General features: G+C 41.7%; 1 protein-coding gene across 1 annotated transcript; it reads left to right on the plus strand.

The window, feature by feature from the left end:
- The first annotated feature begins 416 nt into the window (after window positions 1–416).
- LOC104115993 (F-box protein At3g07870-like) lies at window positions 417–2,423 on the plus strand. Its single transcript, XM_009626746.4, has 2 exons — window positions 417–1,876; window positions 2,179–2,423. Exons 1-2 carry the CDS (start codon window positions 1,176–1,178, stop codon window positions 2,207–2,209), a joined length of 732 nt encoding a protein of 243 aa, XP_009625041.1. The 5' UTR covers window positions 417–1,175; the 3' UTR covers window positions 2,210–2,423.
- The last annotated feature ends 22,399 nt before the right edge of the window (window positions 2,424–24,822 follow it).

The following is a 24,822-nucleotide window of genomic DNA, read 5'->3' on the forward strand; positions in this document are numbered from 1 at the left end:
GCATTGAGTATATCCAAGCTCTTGTAATAAATACCCAATAAACATATAATACACTTAATTTATCCTTTATGTATATTAAAATTTGTTACTATTATCCTATACATAGCAAATAAGACATCCTAATGACAATGTGACTAACATGACGTCTTAAAACAAAATTATCAAAATTAATTAACATAATCCATACTAAAGAGAAATCGAGATAATTTGGAAAATTTAGAATTTTGGCTATATATTTTGTATTGACTACATACACCTTCTCTATATCTACCAAATTACCAAACGTTCTGCTTTTTTTATTTTATTGTTTTTAAATCCCAAAGTACCACATTGGAATTAAACAAAGTTTTAGGGGTTAAAAACATACATGCGGATGAATTCAAGCTCTTGCTGAGGTTTAAAAAGGGTTTTGCAGAGAACAGAAACCAGAAATTAGAAATACACATTTGACTTGAGCTAAGACTTGAGGCTTTTTAAGGGTCTGCAGTAGGAGAAAGGAAATCAAGCTTTAGAAGTGATTTTCAACATGTCTGAGTATTTGCCGCAAGAAGTATTGATTGAAATTTTTCTAAAGCTTCCCACCAAGTCTATCATTCAGTGTACAAGTGTCTGTAAGTCATGGTATTCTCTTATTACTAGCCCTAATTTCATTTCCGTACACCTCAACAACCAAGAGCTCCGGAGAACCACTAAAAGAATTTTATACTTTGTTCTGTGACAATGAAAATTTTGACCAGTATGCCCAGTTTGATTTTCCATTTGAGTGTGAAACTCACTTTAATATTGTGGGTAGTTGTAATGGGATTTTGTGCCTTTCCGACGACCTGTGGGGTTATAGGGACCGTTACTATATTTGGAATCCATCCATCAGAAAGTCAGTAAAACTCCCCGAAACGATTTTTATATGTAAAACACATGGCCCTTTTGACCATACACTAGGGTTTGGGTTTGATAGTGTTACTAATGACTACAAGGTGGTAGGAATAGTACACACTGGATTTTGTACTGATAAGGTGCCACCTCATGTTGAGCTTTATAAGCTAAGCACTGGTGTTTGGCATGACATTACTCCTGTTTCTCCATCTTGTCTGTTTGTTCCGAAGATACCAGGGTTCTACATGAATGGGGCTTGCCATTAGGTTGCTTCTAAACAGAAAGGAGGGGAGAGTCAAAATATGATTGTTCTATTTGATATGCATGAGGAGAAGTTCTGGGATATGATGGTGCCGTGTAGTTTAGTTGCAAAGACTTTGCTTTTGCTTGGTGAAGACTTTGTCATTTTTGTCTCAGAGGAGTCACTTTGTTTAGCTGATAGTTCCTTTGGAAATGACGGAACGATTGATATTTGGATGATGAAAGAGTATGGTGACCCAGAATCATGGGTGAAACAGTTCACCATCAGTTTAAGCCACATTTCATTCAACGTTGATGTGGTTGATGAATTTTTCTCGATGCTTCATGGTGGTCGTCAGCGTCAGGTTGCTCATTTCTTGGCGAAGCCAATAGCTCCAAGGAAAAATGGTGAAATTTTGTGGAGAACGGACAATGGACTCTTGGTTTCGTATGATCCTGAAGCTGAAAAAGTTAAGAATCTTGGCATTCATAATGCTAACGATATAACTTATCGGAGTGCACTTTATGTAAGTACTTACAAAGTGAGCCTTATATTACTTGGTAAACGGACAGATTATTCTGCTGGAGATACTTGCGAAGAGTCATCCAATTTATGCAAGAGGGAGGCTAAAGGTGGGAGGAAAGTTCGTAAAAGAAACACTAAAAGAGGACTGCATATTGTATCTCCCTTGCACATCAGTGGATTAATGTACATGTCAAAAATGAAAGCAAAGAGGCTGCGCATGATAAAGCAGAAGAACAGGCAAGTTCAAAAATCTTCCTAGTCTACTTGTAGCCCTTAGCTTAACCCGTGGCTGTGTTGAGGTTTTTGCTAAATGCACAGCAGATATAATAGTTGATTCTATTTTTTGAGTTGGCATATTCTATACGAGACAGACACAAACCTAGAAAAGATTATTTTGCTCGTATTATTTTTCAACTCCTTTAGTCCTATAAGTTTTTGATGAAGTTCACTAAAGTTTAGGTATATCTTCTTAAACATAATGCAGCTAGTTCTTGTTCTAAAATCGTATCAATTTCTTGCAACTTGACTTTGTTTTGCAGGTTTCAGGCTGACAATGGGGACCTTCTTTGATTGATTGAAAAGTCAAAGTTTCTTGAAGGAGCCAGGAGTGCATGGCAATTTGTTATGCTCTTGGGTATTAAAAGTCTTTGATCAAAATAGAGGCTGTAAACTAAATCTAGTGTCTTGACTACTACTAAGTAGATGTTTTTGGGCTCACCATACTTCCAGATATTGTGTTGTTTTTGCAACTATCTGGTGATTACTATTACATTTTCACGCCAAATTTCTATGTTTTATGAGGCTTAGTAGTAATGATAGTAAAGACCTCTCTAATGACTAGAATTTTGTTTTCTTGATCATATGCCTTGTCAGCTTTTCTTTCTTATGACAGAAGCTCAGTTGTAGGTCTCGACATTACTCGTTTAATACCCAAAAAATTCAAACAGATCTATCATAGTTGTGAGGTGGCAGCACAGTGTAGGGATTAAGTGATTGCCAGTTTCTGCCTCCTCTTCACACATAAAACATCTGCTAACTATATGGAATCCCCTCCTTAAATTTTCTTGAGTCAAACAAGCATTTCTAACCCCCAACCACACCAAACATAACACTTTCATAGGTGCTTTAGAATCACAGGCTTGCTTCCATGGGCCAAATTCTAGCTGATTTGAATTACTTATTAGCAGATTGTAGCAAGTCTTTACAGTGTAGTTGCCCTTGCTATGACCTGTCCAAATCAGTTGGTCTTCATTAGAGGGTAAACCTTCAAATGCGGGAAGCAAGTTGAGAAAATCTGCAATTTCATCAGTTCCCAATCATTCAAGTCTCTCATGAAGATTATTTTCCTATTGTTGCCATCCGGCACTGTGCCACTATGACTTCTCTGTCAAATCTCCCGGCCAAAACAGTTCTGGGGAGACTCTATTGTCTGAAGAAGTGTTCTGTTATCCACGTGAATCTTGTTGACCGTGGGAGGTTATGCTTTGTCTGAAGAAGTGTTCTGTTATCCACGTGAATCTTGGAGTTTTTACTGCTTCAGCCAATTTTGGGGTGGTCTTTCTTTGACTAATCTGGCCTTCTCAATGAACCTCTGTATCTTGAGTGCAATTTCTGTCCAACCAGCCTATGCAATTTCAGGGATGATTATATCATACAGCTTCTCGTTGTTCCCCTTTTTGCAGTAGTGGTTATAAATCTCCCATGTATATTGAAATTCTGAACTACAGAGTACTCCTACATTTGATCTGACGGACTCCACCTCTGAAACTTGTTACTGGAGCCATCAGAAGCTGTAATCATCTTTTGACAAACCCACAAGAGGATCTTTCCACTTATTGACATACACTTTATGAAATTTCGTCTCCTCTCTACCTAGTCTTACCAAATTTCCTTGAACAAAGCTAATATCGAGGAGATCCAATTGAAACCGTCAAATTGATATTGTTCATCTGGGAGGAATTCCTGAAAAATAAGGCAAAAGTAAATACGGTGGTGTTAAGAGTTAAATTGAAAAAGTAGTAATTTGAACAACTGTTGTCAGCATTTCTTCCTTTTACAATTTGCTGATCGACTAATGCTTTGCCAGTTCCTTCATCTTCCTGTTCTCTGCTACGTCTTCCTACATGGAGCTTACCATTTGTCTTCGATGAAATTTCAATTCTAGTTGACATTGACATCCCTTTGCATTTTGGGTTTCTTTGATATACTAGAAAGTGTCTGCAGCCACTGTTTGCCGAAGTATTTTTGCTTAATAATCGGAAATATGCTGGGTTTTTTCCTTTGTTAGGTAGCTTCCATAGCATAAAATTGTTATTTTGCTCATTCTGGGAAAAAAACTATAGAGCTAGATGCCATAATTGCCATGTAATTGTTTTTGACATAGATTGACATGGCACATATTTTATGCAGATCTGAATCGGCATCTATGACGACCTGCAAAGGCAATTCTGTTTATTCTTTTCAAATGCTAGTATTATTGAGCTGCGATTGAGCTTCCACTGCCCATGATTTCATTATAGTTGGAGAAGGATGATTAGAAATTTATGATATATGCTACCGAAACATATGTCTTGTTGTTTCTCTCTTGTTTCTTCCATGAAATATTCTAGCAATTTTTTTTTTCTTTTTCATAAGTACAACGATTAAGAGGTGAAAAAAAAAATAAGTACAAGAATTGATTGATGAGAAGCTGCATGCAGCAAGTGGGTGTAAAACTTGAACAAGCAAAAACAGGCCCTTTATAGATGCAGTTACTAACCCAAGAAAGAAAAAGAAAAGAAAATAAAGAAGGGGGCAAAACATTAAGGACCGTTTGGCCATAGATTTTGCCAAAAGAAATTTGGGTTTTATTTGGTAAACACATGTTTGGCCATAGATTTTGCCTACATTTTGACAAAATCCCAAATCATAAATCCCAAATCCCAAAACCAGCTCAATAGCTAGCTTTTGGCCAAAATATCCCTATTACATTTTAAAAAAATTGCCCCAAACATTTGTATTTTATAAAAGAGCCCACCATTTATTATTTTGTAACAATATTGCTTCGTCTTCTCGGTCATCTGATAGTGTATCATGTAGTTTATTATAAATATAATAATTTTGTATCAAATTTATTTATGTTCAGGATTATGATTTGTGATAATATAATGAATGTTATTGATAATGGTACTGTTGGGTATTTGTGATAGTTTTTAGAACTTGTGGGTATAAGTCATGTTTCACGTTTTTCCAAAATAAGTTTGGGAAATATGTTTTGAAAACTGATGTCCAAACACATTTTCATCTTCAAACCAAACTTCATCCAAATTAGATTTTTCAAAACAATTTTGAGAATTTATGGCCAAACACTAGCTAAAATCTTCGTCAATTTCGACAATTCGTTTGGGGGGAGGGGGACTGACAATTCTATTTTATCTACCTTTTCAAATCGTTTATCTGCTTCGAATAAACAAATGCATAAAAAGGAATAAAGGAACGAGAGGATAAATAATTTGTTGGATAGGGGTATTCAAAATCGAACCGAAACCGAAAATCGAATCGAAACCGAAACTTAATGGCTTATTGGTATCGGGTTAACGGTTTAACGGACGGGAAATGGATTGAAATTTTTTTATTAACGGCTTATCGGTTTGGGGGCGGATTATTCAATTTTCTTAACGGATAATCCGTTAACCCGTTAAGAATATATATACATATATATATATACATACATACATACATACATATATATATATATATATATATATATATATATAATTTATTTTTATCCATATATATATTAAATATCAAAAACTCTTCCACCTCTTCCAGCTATTTGCTTAGCTTATTCTCCCACCCTACTATAAGATTGTTTAAGCTGCTGTCTATGGTTCACCTCTGCTTTTGTTTTTTAAAACTAATGCCTGCTGTCTATGTTTAATAGAAGAACAACAGTGTTGTTGCCACAACTTTTATCCCACAATATTGATGATAGTACTGTCTTGAATTATGTTCTGGGGAAATAGCGCATCTGCGTTTCCTGTAAATTGTTTACTACTTATAACCCATCCCTATTTCTATACATAACTGCCTTTTGCTCGGTGTTGTTTGTATGGTTAATGATATAGCGTGAAATGCCTGGTTGAGAGTTTAAGTTAGAAATTTGAAGTTGTTGTTTGAACTTTAAAGCTGCATAAATTCAAGCTATGTTAGGCGTTAGCTGCAGGCCAAACATTTCTGTGTATTCTGCTCACTTATGGATTAATCATTTTGAAATATATATCCTGGACTCACTTTGAATATAGACTGGAATTTTCGATTCTGAATTTGTATGCTAGGCGTTAACAGACATATGTATGTCTGGACTCATGTAATATAGTCTGCTTTGGGATTTAATGGCAGGCGTTAACATACATGTATGTCTGGACTCATATGTAGTCTGCTTTGGGATGTAATCTAGCCTACAATGTGTTCTACGTTTTTCACTCTACAACACATAACACACTACATTATTCTTATGTAGGCGTTAGCATACATGTTTGTCGGGACTCAATATGTAATTTTCTATTATGAATTTGTATACTAGGAGGTCAACAAACAATTAATGCACGCAATATATATTTAATTAGACCGATAAACCGCCCGATAACCGCCCGATAAGAGCTAAACCGATGCCAATCCGCCCGATATCTTATCGGGTGGCTAGCGGATTAATACATTTAAAAGTCGATAACCGTTAAGCCAAACCGTTAAGAGTAATTAACCGCCCAATCCGCCCGACAAGCAGCCCTAGGAATGGTTCATCAAATGGTTCAAGTGCTCACAGTCTAGGAAATTTTCTTTTTTTCATTCATTCGGAATATTTGAGTTTTGAAAGTTTATAACAGTAGATAAATTTACATTTATTTATTCACTTTTTTTTGCACAACAAAAATATGAGTTGAGCTTAAATGAAGAAATATTATCATTGAACATTGATATAGTAACCCAACTTATTTAGGATTAAAGGGTAATTGTTGTTGTTGAAAGTTTCTAATAATAAATATTTAAAAAAAATTAATAGTTGCACAATTATAGTTTGGGGTGAAAAGAAAATGAAGGTAGTGGGGAAATAAAAGACAAAGGGAGTGTCAGCATACAGGTATTAATTTTCATCTTCAGTAAATTAGTCGGTCGGTCGAATTAATTGCATTCGCTAGTCAAAAAATATATAAAATATTAAATATATATTTTATCAGCTATTATTTTTAGCAGCGCCTAAAAATATATATTTTTCTTTTTTAATCGATTAAAAAGAAAGTTCAATTTTTAATGGTTTACAAAACTAACAAGACAGTTGCGACTGCGTTCTTGGGGACTTGGACTTTGAATAGTGAACTGAAGGAGAATTCTATGACTTTCTCGCTCTTTTCTGCGTTGGAAGAATTATACTATGTATTTTCTCTTAACTGTTGCTTCTAAAGTATTTATTTTCCTTTGTAGCTTTCTGATAATTGTTTTTGGTAACATTGTGAACTACCATTAATATCAATCAAACAGTTACAAATTAAACTAGAAAAATGAGGTAAAAAAGATTTTTGAAGTCTCATGTAATAATTTAGGATACATTTTTTGGTTAACAAAAAATGTATAATTAAAGGGGTTCGGGGTTAGATTAAAAATAACAAAAATTGTGGGTTATCTTCTTCTTCTTCTTCATTTTCTTCCTTGTCTTTTTCTTCTTTCCCTCTTCATCTCATTTTTATCTTTTTCTTCTTTTTTCATTTTTCTTTTCTTCTAGTAGTTTAAAATATACGAGAGAAAGAGAAAAATATGAAATTTTAGTGAGTATTCTGTAAAATACCCTCGAGATAATTTTTGGGACATTCCCATAAATGAGTATTATGCAAAACATCCCCTCAAACATTCCCGGGATGTTTGAAACATCCCCAGAATGTTTGAAACATCCCTCGGGATATTTCTTCTACTTCCTTTCTTTTTTATGTTTGATCTTTTTCCCACAGGATGTTTGAAACATCTATGTTTGAAACATCTGTGCAGATGTTTTGAAACATCTCAGTAGATGTTTGAAACATTTCTCTAGATATTTGAAATACCCAACTACGAAATCTATGGTGATCCGCTCCCACTTCCACTCTAGGATCTCTAACCTCTGAAGCAAGCCACCCGATCTCTGATGCTCATACTTAACCTACTGACAGTTGAGACACCGAGCCACAAATCCAACTATATCCTTCTTCATCCTCCTTCACCTATAGTGTTGTCTTAAATCCTGGTACATCTTCGCGGCACCCGGATGAATGGAATACCGCGAGTCGTGGACCTTCTCAAGAATCAACTCCCAAAACCCATCCACATTAGGCACACATATCAGGCCTTGTATCCTCAACACGCCATCATCACCAATAGTCACATCTATAGCATCACCTCGCCGAACCCTGTCCTAGAGGACGAGGAGATAGGGGTTATCATACTGTCTCTCCCTGATACGATCATAAAGAGAAGACCTAGAGACCGCACAAGCCAATACCCGACTCGGCTCCGAAATATTCAATCTGACAAGCTGTCTAGCTAAGGCCTGAACATCCAATGCCAAGGTTCTCTCTACTGCTGGAAGATACGCTAAACTCCCCAAACTCTCCGCTCGGCGACTCAAGGCATCAACCACTACATTGGCCTTCCCAGGATGGTACAAAATGGTGATATCATAGTCCTTGAGAAGCTCCAACCACCTCCGCTGACGCAAGTTAAGATCCTTTTATTTGAACAGATGCTACAAACTCCGATAATTAGTGTAGATATAACAATGGACCCCGTACAAGTAGTGCCGCCAAATCTTCAGAGCGTGAACAATAGCTGCTAACTCAAGATCATGGACATGATAGTTCTTCTGATGGGACTTCAACTGGCGCGAAGCATAAGCAATCACTCTACCCTCCTGCATCAGAACGCACCCAATACCGATCCGCGAAGCATCACAATACACATTGTAGGAACCAGAAACTGATGGCAGAACTAGAACTGAAGCTGTGGTCAAAGCAGTCTTGAGCTTCTGAAAGCTCTCCTCGCACTCATCCGACCACCTGAATGGAGCACCTTTTTGGGTAAATTTGGTCAAGGGAGATGCAATAGATGAAAAACCCTTCACAAAACGACGGCAATAGCCCATCAAACCAAGAAAACTCCTAATCTATGTGGTTGAGGATGGTCTGGGACAACTCTGCACCGCCTCTATCTTCTTCGGATCCACCTGAATACCCTCGCTGGACACCACGTGCCCCAAGAACGCCACTGAACTGAGCCAAAACTCACCCTTGGAGAACTTTGCATAAAGTTTCTCCTCCCTCAATCTCTGTAACACAATCCTCAAATGCTGGGCACGCTCCTCCTGGATATGAGAGTACACCATGATATCATCAATGAATACAATAACGAACGAGTCCAAATAAGGTTGAAACATTGTTCATCAAATGCATGAACATTGTTGGGGCGTTAGTCAGCCCAAAAGATGTCACAAGGAATTCATAATGGCCATATCGAGTCTTGAAAGCTATCTTAAGAATATCCGAATCCAGGATCTTCAGCTGATGATACCCTGACCTCAAATCAATCTTGGAGAACACCCTCTCCCCCTGAAGCTGGTCAAATAGATCATCAATACATGGCAAAGGATACTTGTTCTTGACTGTGACCTTTTTCAACTACCTGTAGTCAATGCACATCCTCATAGAAATATCTTTCTTCTTTACATATAGAACCAGTGCACCCCAAGGTGACACGCTAGGCCAAATAAACCCTTTATCAAGGAGTTCCTGAAGCTGCTCCTTCAACTCTTTTAACTCAGCCGGTGCCATACGATACGGTGGAATAGAAATGGGTTGAGTGCCCGACACCAAATCAATACCGTAATCAATATCCCTATCGGGCGACATGCCCGACATGTCTGCAGGAAACACATCTGGGAAATCTCGCACCACCGGAACAGAATTAATAGCAGGGGCCTCTGCACTAACATTCCTCACAAAGTCCATATAGGATAGACAACCTTTCTCGACCATCATCTGAGATTTTAAGTATGAAATCACTCTACTGGGAACATAGTCTATAGATTTGCTCCACTCAACCCTCAGCAACCCCGGCATCGCCAACGTCACAGTCTTAGCGTGACAATCTAGAACAAAATGACATGGAGACAACCAATCCATACCCAATATCACATCAAAATCGACCATACTGAGCAGCAAAAGATCCACTCTGGTCTCCAGACCCCCAATAGTTTCCACACATGACCAATATACGCGGTCCACAATAATAGTATCGCCCACATGAGTAGGTACATGAACAGATGAAACTAAAGACACATGGGGCATATCCAGAAAATGAGCAAAATACGAGGAAATATATGAATAAGTGGAACCAAGGTCAAATAATAGAGAGGCATCTCTATGGAAAACTGAGACAATACCTGTAATCACAGCATCTGAAGCAATGGCATATGGTCTAGCACGGAGGGCATAGAAATGGGCTTGGCCACCCCCTCTCGGGCGACCCCTAACTGACTGGGCTCCACCCCAAGTTGGCTGAGCGGGCGGTGAATAGACTGGTGCTGATGTCGTAGATTGGCTCCTCTGCTGAGCCGGACCTCCCGTAAAGCGGGGACAATGCCTCCTGATGTGGCCAAACTCTCCACACTCATAGCAACACCCCAGTGCTGGTGCTGGGGACTGAAGGGAGCCTCGAGCATCGGGATGACTGGTAGAAGGACCTGGCATAGACGAGCCTTGACCCGATGGAGCACGGGACAAACTCTGAGCTGGGAGGGCATTGAGAGATGAATGGCCATGATGATAACTATGTGAACCATGGCCAGATGATGCACCACGGTGCACTAGGCGAGCCATCTGAGCATGTCTGAAAGGACGACCCCTACTATGGTGGAACTGCCCCCAGAAGGAACACCGCTAAATCCACCCTGTCTATGAGGCCTCTTGGCCTCCCTCTCAACCCTCTCCTGACTGCGAACCATCTCAATCCGATGCGTAATGTCGACAACCTCATCAAAAGTATCACCAGACACTCTCTCTCTGGTCATAAGCAATCGCAGCTGAAACGTGAGGCCATCTATAAACCTCTCGATCCTCTCCCTGTCTGTGGGAACCAACCAGATAGCATGATGGGCCAACTCCTAGAATCGCATCTCATACTACGTCATAGACATATCACCTGACGAAGCTGCTCGAACTGCCTGCACAACTCCTCTCTGCAGGACTGTGGCACGAACTTCTCCAGGAATAGACTAGAGAACTGCTGCCAGGTAAGGGGTGCTGCGCCGACCGGCCTACGCCTCTCGTAAGCCTCCCACCAACCGAAGGCAGCCCCAGAGAACTGAAAAGTAGTGAACGAGACCCCACTAGCCTCTAGAATACCTGCTGTACGGAGTATCCTCTGACACCTATCCAAGAAACCCTGTGCATCCTCTCCCTCGGTACCACTGAAAGATGGAGGCTAGAGTCTCCCAAACCTCTCCAATCTACGCTGCTTATCCTCAGGCATAGCAGGAACCACATAGTCCTGAGCAGCTGCAACTGGCTAGGTTGGTGGTGCCCCCGGTGTCTGGAATCCCTGTACCACCTGCTCTGGTGTGCGGGCAGCGGGAGTCTGAGCACCTCCCCCGGCCTGAGAAGTGGCTGCTACGGTCGGAACAGATACCGCCTACGCAAGACTGGTACACGTGGTCAGAATTTAAGCTAAGGCCTACTGAAGGCCTGGAATCACAATAGGCACATGTGGTGCCTAAGTTGGTGCATATGGATCTGCAAGTACTGCCCCAACTGTTGTGCGGGCTGCACCTCTGCCCCTACCGCGGTCTCTACCGCGACCTCTCGCGGCCGTGGTTGGGGGTACTGGTGGCTGTCCATCCTACCCGATAGTACAAGTCCTCACCATCTATGAGAGAATGAAACAACAGATGTTTAGTTACTAGAATCAACAGATTCTCACGACAAGAATTCAAGAATGTGGATTTTCCTAAGGTTTCTGCAGCCTCTCGAAGATAAGTACAAACGTCTCCGTACCGATCCGCAAGACTCTACTAAACCTGCTCATGACTCGTGAGACCTATGTAATCTAGGCTCTAATACCAACTTGTCACGACCCAAAACCTAACCCGTCGTGATGGCGCCTATTGTGGTACTAGAAAAGCCGACCTTCTCAAAACACTTTTAAAATTTAATAGAAATGAATCAAGACATTTAAAAATAATCGGAGTTTTTCATAAAAACGGGGGTAAAACTCAAATAAAACATAAGTGCGAAAAAATAGCCCCACATCGGTGTGTCACTAAGTCATGAGCATCTAATAACCAATCTAGAAACAGAGTCTACTACAGTCTATGCCAAATGCCAATACAAGAGAGAAAAGATAATAAGAAAGGTGAAACAAGGACTGCGGATGCCGGCACCTACCTCGTATGTCTCCGATAATCAGCCCGCGCACGAATTCAGCGACCGCCAGAACCGTACACACCTGGATCTGCACATGAAATGCAGGGTGTAGCATTAGTACAACCAACTTAGCAAGTAACAGAATTAAATAAGGAACTGAGAAGCAGTGACGAACTATAATAATACAGATCATTTCAAAAGTTTTCAGTAAAGAGTGAACATTTTTTCAAATCCGGTGGTATAAGTCAAATAAGTTCGAGCCCAAGTAAAATAGATATGAATCTTCCAGAAATTTCACAACAACATCAGATAGAAACTAAGTGCAACAATAAATAAAAGTAAGTACAGCCTCTCGAGGCAGCAGTCACTTAACTTATCTCATCAGCTCATACTCTCGGCTCTCAACCCTCAATACACACTCTCAATAGGTACTTGCGCTCCCTGGGGGTGTACAGACTCCGAAAAGGCTCCTTCCAGCTCAAGCGCTATATCGATGCGGCATGCAGCCCGACCCCATCATATAAGTAGCCATAAGGCTAGTTGCAGAGTGCAACCCGATCCACAGTCCATAAATAGCCATAAGGCTCGTTGCGGTGTGAAACCTGATCCATATACCCTCACATAGTTCATAGCTCAGCACTCAGGCCCTATCTCAGTCACTAACCTCTCCAGCCCCTCGAGCTCACATAATATCATAATAATTGGCCCAAACAGAGAATACAACAAGTATCAACAAGAAATGAGAGGGAACAAAGATATAACACACAAGTAAGACTGTGACTGAGTACAAGACAATAATTAGTAGTCAATTCAACTAGTATACGACCGCCGCGGGTCCCAACAGTGATATCATAAGGCCTAAGCATGGTTTATAACATGAAAGGCAGTCAATTGCTCAAAGGCAAGGAAAACAAAAACAAGTAATAACAATGGCTATTCGACTTTACAGTCTCACGGGACGGACCAAGTCACAATCCATCACTGTGCACGCTCACATGCCTGTCACCTAGCATATGCGTCACCTCCAAACACTCACATCATGCCAATCCTCGGGGTTTCATACCCTCAAAACCAAATTTAAAACTGTTACTTACCTCAAACGTGCTAAAGTCCTACTCCCCAATGCCTTTGCCCCTCGAATCAATCTCCAAACGCTCCAAATCTAGCTATAAGCAGTACGAGATAATCAAGATTGGTTAACATGATCAATTCCACAAGAAAACTACTACAATATAGCCCAAAATCCGAAATCGGCTCAACTCGGCCCCTCGGGCCCACGTCTCAAAACCCGACGAAAGTTACAAAACCCGAAAATCCATTCACTCACGAGTCTAACCATACCAAATTTATAAAAATCCGACCGCAATTGCCCCTCCAAAACCTCAAAGTTCACTCTCCAATTCCCAAGTCCTAAACCCCCAAATTTCCAACTCAAATCCATAATTAGGTAATGAATAAAGCGATAGATTCACAAAATTTAGACTAGTCCGGGTTAGAATTACTTACCCCAACGTTTTCCTTGAAAATCCTCGAAAAATTGCCTCTTTCCCGAGCTTCTCAAGTCCAAAAATCAAAAATGAAAGTCCAACCCTCCAGCTGGTGTTTTTCTGCCCAGAAACACCGCATCTGCGGTCCTCTTGTCGCTTCTGCGACGCCGCACCTGCGGAAATTCCATCGTAGGTGTGGATTTCACTAAAAAATCCTGACCTCTCTCCTGCGGCCCCAAGACCGCATCTGCGCCTATCGCAGGTGCAAGAATCCATCGCACCTGCGACCATCCATCGCACTTGTTACACCAGTAGCAGCAGCTTCAGCTGCATTTCCTTAACTCCCATCAAACCGTTAATCACCCGAAATTACCCTAAGGCCTCAGGGACCTCAACCGATCATACTAATAAGTTATGAAACCCCATGCGAACTTAGTCAAACCTTCGAATAACTCAAGACAACATCAAAACACCAATTACACCCGGATTCAAGCCTAAAGAACTTCTAAACTTTCAACTTCCACAAACGAAGACGAAACCTACCAAACCACGTCCGATTGACCTCAAATTTTACACACAAGTCAAAAATGACATCACGAACCTGTTTCAACTTCCAGAAATCCAATCCGACCGGATATCAAAATTTCCACTGCCGGCCAAAATCGCCAAATTTTTAACTTTCGCCACTTCAAGCCTAATTCTACTACGAACCTCCAAATCACATTTCGGATGCGCTCCTAAGTCCAAAATTATCTAACGGAGCTAACGGAACCATATAAATTCAAATCTGAGGTCGTTTTCCCATAAGTCGACATCTAGTCGACTTTTTCCAACTTAAGCTTCCAATTAAGAGACTAACTATCTCAATTCACTCCAAAACCACTCCGGACCCGAACCAACCAACCGGTAAGACATTATATAGCTGTAAAGCACAAAAGAAGCAGAATTGGGGGAAATGGGGCTATAACTCTCGAAACGACCGGTCGGGTTGTTACATAAGGTTTTACCCTGAATAGTTATTCTTATGCCTTAAATTCACATGACACCGACCTTTTCTCTTTCCTTCGCAGGTTTTCCTAAAACCACCGAACTTAGGCTGCTAGAAGGGGGATGAGGATGCGTCCCTATCCGCTGATCCCTCTGTTACGGGATAGCCCGGGGCTACCATGGGCATGATAAGAATAGGAAAAGAAAGTCCTTGGGCTCCCCGAGTCCCGAGGTGAAGCCAAAAAAGAGGGGGGCTTCCCGGGCTCAGAAGCCCAAGAAGAATATCAAGTCCGGGGTGCCGGACTCTGACTCTCTTCGCCGGCTTAGGGATGAGTCTGAAGACGACGACATCTTTGTCGCTCATGGATCAACCCCTACCGGGGAGTAGGCGGCAACTGAGGAAAAGAGCCATGAGGCCGATCATCTTCCAACTCGAGAGGCCGAGATGGAGACGGGGGCTGATACTTCCTAAGAAGCCACTTCTGGTCCAAAGGAGGTGACTGGTGTGATAGACATCATCGATATGCCCTTCTACACTGAGTCAATACTTGAAGAGGCCCAAGCAGAAAAAGAAAAGTCAAGTGAAAGAGTCCACGGCACAGACGACCCTCTCAACTCCTTCTTCGATAGCGTGGACATGTCCACTTTGGAAAACTTTTTCAGGCTAGGCGACTTAGAGATCCCAAAGAAGGATGCGCCTTTAGAAGGTGGCGGGCTGAGTTCGAGCCCCAAACTGGCGAAATAGTTTCCTGCTCCGAGTATGGACTATGGCCGCAAAAGAACCTTCATTCTTATGGTCCCGAAGGATGCTCGGGTTCTATCCGCTCTAGGAGGCATAGCCAGCTACCTATGATGCCTGGTGACCGACGAGGACCAGGCAAAAATGAACGAGGTGGGCGAGTTGAGTCCTTTCAATGAGGCGCATCAGGTGCTGAACGAGGTAAGGCACCAACACTCCCTCGTGAACTCCACTTAGGCTTCAATATCTCTTACTATTTTTGTTATTTTGTAGGCTTGGATGCTTCACCATGAGAGCTTCCTCCGGTACCGCTTTGAAATCAACGAGCTTGAGTTCGATCTCAAGGAGCAGGTTTAGAAGAAGGATACGTACATGCTTCTCAGTGAGCAACAGGACAGGGCCATGAAGGATCTTCAGCCAGAGCTAGACAGGGCTTAGAAGGAAGCTTCGACCCTGAAGGGGGAATATGCTGACCTGGTTGAAAAGGTAAAGGTCTTTGAAGATAAAAACGAGGAGCTAGTCATGGTGACTAACAACAAAACCTCGCAGTTCCAATAGAAGATTGACCTGATCGACCAACTACGAGTCGAGATGAATGAGGTCCAGGCCATGGCCGACTGGTGGAAAAGCAAAATGGGCATGCTGGCCTCGGAGAAGGAAACTGCTAAGGCGAAGCTAGCATCGGTTGAGAACCTAATTGTCACGACCCCAAATTCCCTCCGTAGGAGATCGTGATGGCACCTAGTCTCTAAGACTAGGTAAGCCTATCAATGCGGAATAATCATAAATATCTAAAATAAATAAACTACAATTCAAATACCAAAACCCGGTAGAAATAAGTCACAAGCTTCTAAGAATGTATTCTCAATGTCTCTATATATCAAGGTCTAAAGAAAAATAAGGAAGCAACATAAAAATGATAGAAGGGGACTCCGGAGTCTGCGGACGCTGACAGATATACCTCGAAGTCTCCGTGCGCAGGTAACTCACTGACGTCTAGGCTGGTAAGATGTACCTGGATCTGCACAAAAAGATGTGCAGAAGCGTAGTATGAGTACACTACAGCGGTACCCAGTAAGTGCCTAGCCTAACGTCGGTAGAGTAGTGACGAGGTCAGGTGAGGCCCTACTGGAATATAATAATGGCATGGTAAAATGTTTAACAATATAGTAAAATAAAATGACATTGAAAATGAATCAAGTCGTGTGTCACCATTTAATTAAGCAAAATAATGGCAAATAATATCTCGTGGAAACAAAACAGAATTTCAAATAATATCTCGTGGAAACAAAACCGAATTTCCTTTCAACTTTAAGAAAATCACAACAAATAATCAAGGCAACTGCGACCATAAATCTATATCAACAAGGGCACTCTCGAGGTACCGCCTCATAGTCCCAAATCATAAACAAATTCACAATATCTCATTTTCTTATCTCACCGCGGGAGCCTTCACAATTTATTTGAAAGAAAATATTTTTTCCAAAATAGCATCCCGCGTTTTAGCCATCATTATCACACCGCATGACTTCTAGTAGTTTCCCCCTACTAGCCATGCGTATCAAGCCACCCTTATCTCACCGCATGCGTTTCAATACCCAGACCTTATACCACCGTATGCGTATCAATATCAAAATATATCACAATTTGCACCTCAAGTGCTCAAATAATGTAACTTGCCAAAATAATTCAACAACAATCTTTTTCCACAATAAAGAGCTCATGGCTCATGCCAAAATAAATCATCAATAATATTTTTTCACAATAAATAGCTTATGACTCCATCACAATGAGTACAAAAATCTTAAAAAATTCAAGAATAAATAATTCAGAAAAATAATATTTCAAAATCTTTAATACGTTGCTTCAATATTAAATTTAAAATGTCAAATACTTCATATTAATAATGTTTAATTTAAAGAAAATCACTCTTCAAGTAATGCACAGAATAAAAGAAACCAAGTTTCAACTAAACAGGTATAACAATTAGCAGGAAAATGTCAAACAAATTTAAGGTATATATCTCAGATCAATGATGAAGAATATAACAAGATAAAATAATTTAATAAATGTGCAACAATGATCTACACAATTTAAAAATATAATCTTTCACATTTAGCATGTGTACACACTCGTCACCTCGTGTACACGACTTTCAACAAATTTCAGTAATCACATTAATATCAATTCTACGGGAAATTTTCCCCACACATGGTTAGACAAGTCACTTACCTCGACTTGCTCCAATTTAACCAAGTAGTATGTTTTTTCCTCGATTTTCCGATTCCGATCGACTCGTATCTTGTCATAATTAATTCGATACAGTCAACAAAAATTATAGAATCAATTCTACAAAAAATACTATATTTTTCAATAAAATCCGAAATTAACTCAAAAATTGCCGGTGGGGCCCACATCTCGGATTCTGGCCAAAGTTACGAAATATGAACGCTCATTCAACTATGAGTCCAACCATACCATTTTTACAAAAATCCGATATCAACTTGACCTTCAAATCTCAAATTCTCATTTTGAAATCCCTAGGCCCAAATCCTCTAATTTCACCTCAAAAACATGTAATCTATTCGAAATATTCAATGATAATCCAATATAATTGACTAACAATGATCACATGTGGCTTATCTCAAGTTTCCCTGTGAATTCTCTCTGAAACATCGCCCAAAACCGTGTTGAATATGTCCAAATGACAAAAATATCGAAACCCCTCTGTTTTTGTAATCTGGTCAGTGCTTTCGCACATGCGGACAAAATTCTCGCACCTACGGTCCCGCATCTGCGCTGCAATACCGCATCTACAGAAATTTCTCAGCCCAGCTGCCTTCGCTTCTGCGAGCTTCGGACCGCATCTGCGCCTTCGCAGGTGCGAAATATTCCATCGCACCTGTGGACCTGCCCGCACCTTCGCCTTTCCTCTCGCTTCTGCGTAACATGAGCCTCATCTGCGGTTCCAACTGGGCAGCCCTTCATCCGCTTTTGTGAGACACAGCTCGCTTGTGCGAGGACGCACATGTGGTCAGTCCCTCCGCAGGTGCGATGACACTAGAAGCTGCAAGTTTCAGAATTTGCCTAAGTCCAAATATTTATCCGATTTCGATCCGGATCGCACTCGGGGTACTCGGGGCCCCGTCCGAAAATACCAACAAGTCCTAAATCATCATACGAACTTAGTCGAGTCTTCAAATCACATCCAACAACACTAAAAACATGAATCACACATAGATTCAAGCCTAATAAATCTTAAGAATTTTCAACTTCAACATTCGATGTCGAAACCTATCAAATCAAGTCCGATTGACCTCAAATTTTGTACACAAGTCATAAATGACATAACGGAGCTGTTAAAATTTTCAGAACTGGATTCTGACCTCGATATCAAAAAGTCAACTCCCCGATCAAACTTCCAAACTTAAATTCCTATTTTAGCCATTTCAAGTCTATTTCACTACGGACTTCCAAATAAAATTCCGATCACGCTCCTAAGTCCAAAATCGCCATACGGAGCTGTTGGAATCATCAAAATTCTATTCCGGGGTCGTTTGCATATAATTTGACATCCGGTCATTATTTGAATTTAAACTTTTATTTTTTCTTCAAAATTCCATATCTCGGGCTAGGGACCTTGGAATTTGATTCCGGGCATATGCCCAAGTCCCAAATCACGATACGGACCTACCGAAACTGTCAAAATACTTATCCAAGTCCGTTTGCTAAAATGTTGACCAAGGTCAACTCAGTTGAGTTTTAAAGCTCTAATTCACATTTTAATTTATTTTTCGCATAAAAACTTTCCGAAAAAGATGATATTTTGGGTCATCACATTCTCCACCTCTAAAACAAACGTTTGTCCTCGAACGGAGTTAGAAGAAATACCCGAGCTGGTGAATAAGTATGGATAATAGCTGCGCATATCATGCTCGGTCTCCCAAGTCGCCTCTTCGATCGGATAACCCCTCCACTGAACCTTCACGGAAGCAATGTTCTTTGACCTCAGCTTTCGAACCTGCATATCCAAAATAGCCACTGGTTCCTCAACATAAGATAGATCCTTGTCCAACTGAACCGAACTGAAGTCTAACACATGAGACGGATCGCCGTGATATTTCCGAAGCATGGAAATATGGAATACCGGATGAACCGCAGAGAGACTAAGTGGTAATACAAGTTTGTAAGCCACCTCTCCAACTCTCTCAAGAATCTCAAAAGGCCCAATATACCTAGGGCTCAACTTTCCCTTCTTCCCGAACCTCATCACACCCTTCATAGGCAAAACCCAAAGTAATACCCGCTCACCAACCATGAATGCAACATCACGAACCTTTCGATCCGCATAACTCTTCTGTTTAGATTGGGCTGTACGAAGTCGATCCTGAATCAACTTAACTTTTTCCAAGGCATCCTGAACCAAGTCTGTACCCAATATTCTAGCCTCGCCCGGTTCGAACCAACCCACTGGAGACCGGCACCGCCTACCATACAAGGCCTCATACGGATCCATCTGAATGCTTGACTGGTAACTGTTGTTGTAAGCAAACTCCACAGGTGGTAAGAACTGATCCCAAGCACCCCCTAAAATCTATCACACACGCACGAAGCATATCCTCCAGTATCTGAATAGTGCGTTCGGACTGCCCGTCCGTCTGAGAGTGAAATGCTGTACTCAACTCTACCCAAGTACCCAACTCACACTGTACTGCCCACCAAAACCGTGAGGTAAACTGTGTACCCCGGTCAGAGATGATAGATACCGGTACATCGTGAAGTCTGACAATCTCGCAAATATATACTTGAGCCAGCTGCTCTGAAGAGTAAGTAGTAATCACATGAATGAACTGAGCTGATTTGATCAGCCTATCTACAATCACCCAAACTGCATCAAACTTCCGCTGAGTCCATGGGAGCCCAACAACAAAATCCATAGTGATCCGCTTCCATTTCCATTCTGGAATCTCTAAATTCTGAAGTAATCCACCCGGTCGATGATGCTCATATTTCACCTGTTGATAATTTAGACACTGAGATACATACTCCACCATGTCTTTCTTCATCCGCATCCACCAATAATGTTGTCTCAAGTCCTGATACATCTTTGCAGCACCCGGATGAATAGATTACCACGAACTGTGAGCCTCCTGAAGAATCAACTCACGCAAACCATCTACATTGGGTACACATAGCCCGCCCTGCATCCGTAGTTCACCGTCATCTCCAATAGTGACTTCCTTGGCATCACTGTGCTGAACTGTATCCTTAAGGACAAGCAAATAAGGGTCATCATACTGATGCTCCCTGATACGATCATAAAGAGAAGACTAATAAATCACACAAGCCAAAACTCATTTCGGCTCGGAAACATCCAACCTGACAAACTGGTTGGCTAAGTCCTGAACATCCAAGGCTAAAGGCCTCTCTGCTACTGGTAAATATGCTAAGCTACCCAAACTCTCCGCCTTACGACTCAAGGCATCAGCCACTACATTGGCCTTCCCAGGATGATAAAGAATGGTGATATCATAATCCTTAAGCAACTCCAACCATCTCCGCTGCCGCAAATTAAGATCCTTCTGTTTAAACAGATGTTGTAGACTCCGGTGATCGGTGTAGACCTCACAATGGACACCGTACAAATAATGCCGCCAAATTTTTAAGGCATGAACAATAGCTGCTAACTCCAAGTCATGTACAGGATAATTTTTCTCATGCACCTTTAATTGTCTGGACACGTAGGCAATCACCCTACCATCTTGCATCAACACTGCGCCGAGACCAATACGTGACGCGTCACAATACACAGTATAAGACCTTGTACCTATAGGTAATACCAATACTGGGGTTGTTGTTAAAGTTGTCTTGAGCTTTTGAAAGCTCTCCTCACATTCCTCGGTCCACCTGAACGGAGCACCCTTCTGGGTTAATTTGGTCATAGATGCAGCAATAGAAGAGAAACCCTGTACAAATCGGCGATAATACCTTGCCAAACCAAGAAAACTCCGGATTTCCGTAACTGAAGACGGTCTGGACCAATTCTGCATTGCTTCAATCTTCTTCGGATTTACCTTCATCCTCTCGCATGAAACTATATGACCCAAAAATCCCACCGAATCAAGCCAGAATTCACACTTTGAGAATTTTGCATATAACTTCTTTTCTCTCAAAATCTGAAGCATAGTCCTCAGGTGTTGTTCATGATCTTCCCGACTCCGGGAATACACCAGAATGTCGTCAATAAACACAATGACAAAAGAATCAAGATAGGTCTGAAATACACTATTCATTAAGTGCATAAATGCTAGTAGGGTGTTGGTCAGCCCAAAAGACATCACAAGAAACTCGTAATGACCATACCGAGTCCTAAAAGCAGTCTTCGGGATATCTGGCTCCCAAATCTTCAATTGATGATAGCCTGAACGTAAGTCGATCTTAGAGAATACTCTGGCACCCTGAAGCTGATAAAATAGGTCATCAATACGTGGCAATGGATACCTGTTCTACACGGTAACCTTGTTCAGCTGGCGGTAATCAATACACATCCGCATAGAACCATCCTTCTTCTTCACAAATAAGACAGGAGCACCCCAAGGCGATACACTAGGCCGAATGAAACCCTTATCAAGCAATTCCTGTAACTGTTCTTTTAATTCTTTTAACTCTGCTGGGGCCATACGGTATGGTGGAATAGTAATGGGCTGAATGCCCAGTAACAAATCAATGCCAAAATCAATATCCCTGTCGGGTGGCATACCCGGAAGATCCGCTGGAAATACATCGGGAAAATCCCTTACTATAGGAACTGACTCCACGGTAGGAGTATCAATACTAACTTCTCTTACATAGGCCAGATACGCATCACACCCCTTTTCAACCATCCGTTGAGCTTTAAGAAATGAAACAACCCTGCTAGGAACATGATCCGAGGTACCCTCTCCACTCTAGCCGCGGTAGACCTGGCATAGCCAACGTCACCGTCTTGGCGTAACAATCAAGTGATAACATAATCTCTATGACAGACCAGAATAATACCTGTGATAACAGAATCAGATGCAACGACATCTGTCCTAGCAGGAAGGGCATAATATCTGGCCTGTCCTCCCCCTCTATGGCGACCTCTACCTGCCCGACCTCCACTTCTAGCTAGCTGTGCAGGTGGAGTGGCAACTGGTGCAATAATCATGGCCTGAGAAGCCCGAGGACCCTGTGGAATAGGTGGGGCCTGAGAAATCTGTGGAGGTGCACCCCTCCTAAGTCTGGGGCAATCCCTCATGATATGACGAGTGTCACCACACTCAAAACAAGCCCTCGGAGTATGTGGCTGCTGGGACTGGCTCGGGTCTGATCGACTAGACTGCCCGCTGAAAGCACCCCGTACCGGAGGTACAGAAGACACTGTCGGTGCATAATATGGAACCTGAGGTCTGGGAGTAGCCGGAATACCACTGGAAGCTGGAAGTGCTGAATGAATAGGACGACTCACATAACCTCTACCATGATGGGCTGCAACTGGAGCACGTGAATTATTATATGTGCTAGAATCTCGGTGTCTCTTAGCTTCCCTCTCCCGAGTCTGCATACCTTCCAATATCCTAGCAATTGACACCACCTGTTGGTATGTGATGTCCATCTCTAGCTCTCGGGCCATACTGTATCTGATACTAGGGTGAAGACCCTCAATAAATCCGTGAACCCGCTCTCGAACAGTACCAACTAAGGCTGTTGCATGCCTAGCCAAATCACTGAATTGGACCGCATACTCTGACACAGTCATAGAATCCTGGCACAACTGCTCAAACTCTGCGCGCCATGCATCCCTAAGACTTTGAGGAACATACTCCCTTAAGAACATATCCAAAAATTGAGTCCAAGTGAGTGAAGATGCCTCAGCGGGACTATCCAACTCATATGCCCGCCACCACTGGTAGGCTACTCCTCTAAACTGGACTGCCGTGAAAGAAATCCCACTGGAATCCATAATACCCATAGTACGAAGGATACAGTGACATTCCTCCAGAAAACCCTAAGCATCCTCTGAAGCTAAACCGCTGAAAGTGGGAGGGTGGTACTTCTTATACCTCTCGAGCCTGAGCTGCTCCCCTTCTGAAACTGTTGTCCTAATATCAGGCCGAACTGGGACAACTGGCTGCATTGGTATAACCTCTGGGGCATGGTCAACTTGGGCCCGTGGTTCTTAAGTACGGGCAGCGGGAGTCTGTGCTCCTCCCCCGGCCTGAGATGTGGCAGGAGAAAGTGGAATTAACCCTGCCTGAGCTAGAGTGGGCAAGAATCTGGGCAAAAGTCTCCTGAAGTGCAGGAGTAGTAACAGGCGTCTCAGGTGCGTGCTCTCCAACTGGAGCTACTGGTGGCTCTGGTGCAGCAGCTCGTGCAGGTGCTCTGCCTGCACCACATGGTCTTCCTCAACCTCTGACTCGGCCTCTGCCCCGTCCTCGGCCTCTTGCGGCTCCAACAGGGGGCGCGGGTGTCTGATCATCAGATCCAGTTGTACGTGTCCTCACCATTCGTGAGAGAATAGAAATACAATTGCTTAGAACTTTGAAATCAACAAAGGCGCACGACAAGGAATCAAAGAAGTGAATATTTCTTAACAGTTCCATAGCCTCTCGAAGATAAGTACAGACGTCTCTGTATTGATCCGCAAGACTCTACTAAACCTGCTTGTGACTCATAATACCTATGAACCTAGAGCTCTGATACCAACTTGTCATGACCCCAAATTCCCTCCGTAGGAGGTCGTGATGGCACCTAGTCTCTAAGACTAGGTAAGCCTATCAATGCGGAATAATCATAAATATCTGAAATAAATAAACTACAAATCAAATAATTACAACTCTCAAAACCCAGTAGAAATAAGTCACAAGCTTCTAAGAATTTATTCTCAATGTCTCTATATATCAAGGTCTAAAGAAAAATAAGGAAGCAACATAAAAATGACAGAAGGGGACTCCGGAGTCTGCGGACGCTGACAGATATACCTCGAAGTCTCCGTGCGCAGGTAACTCACTGACGTATAGGCTGGTAAGATATACCTGGATCTGCACAAAAAGATGTGCAGAAACGTAGTATGAGTACACCACAGCGGTACCCAGTAAGTGCCTAGCCTAACCTCGGTAGAGTAGTGACAAGGTCAGGTGAGGCCCTACTGGAATATAATAATGACATGGTAAAATGTTTAACAATATAGTAAAATAAAATGACATTGGAAATGAATCAAGTCATGTGTCACCATTTAATTAAGCAAAATAGTGGCAAATAATATCTCGTGGAAACAAAACAGAATTTCAAATAATATCTCGTGGAAACAAAACCGAATTTCCTTTCAACTTTAAGAAAATCACAACAAATAATCAAGGCAACTGCGGCCATAAATCAATATCAACAAGGGCGCTCTTGAGGTACCGCCTCGTAGTCCCAAATGATAAACAAATTCACAATATCTCATTTTCTTATCTCACCGCGGGAGCCTTCACAATTTATTTGAAAGAAAATATTTTTCCCAAAATAGCATCCCGCGTTTTAGCC

The sequence above is a fragment of the Nicotiana tomentosiformis genome, chromosome 7 (genome assembly GCF_000390325.3).
Source record: "Nicotiana tomentosiformis chromosome 7, ASM39032v3, whole genome shotgun sequence".
Classification (NCBI taxonomy): Eukaryota; Viridiplantae; Streptophyta; class Magnoliopsida; order Solanales; family Solanaceae; genus Nicotiana; species Nicotiana tomentosiformis.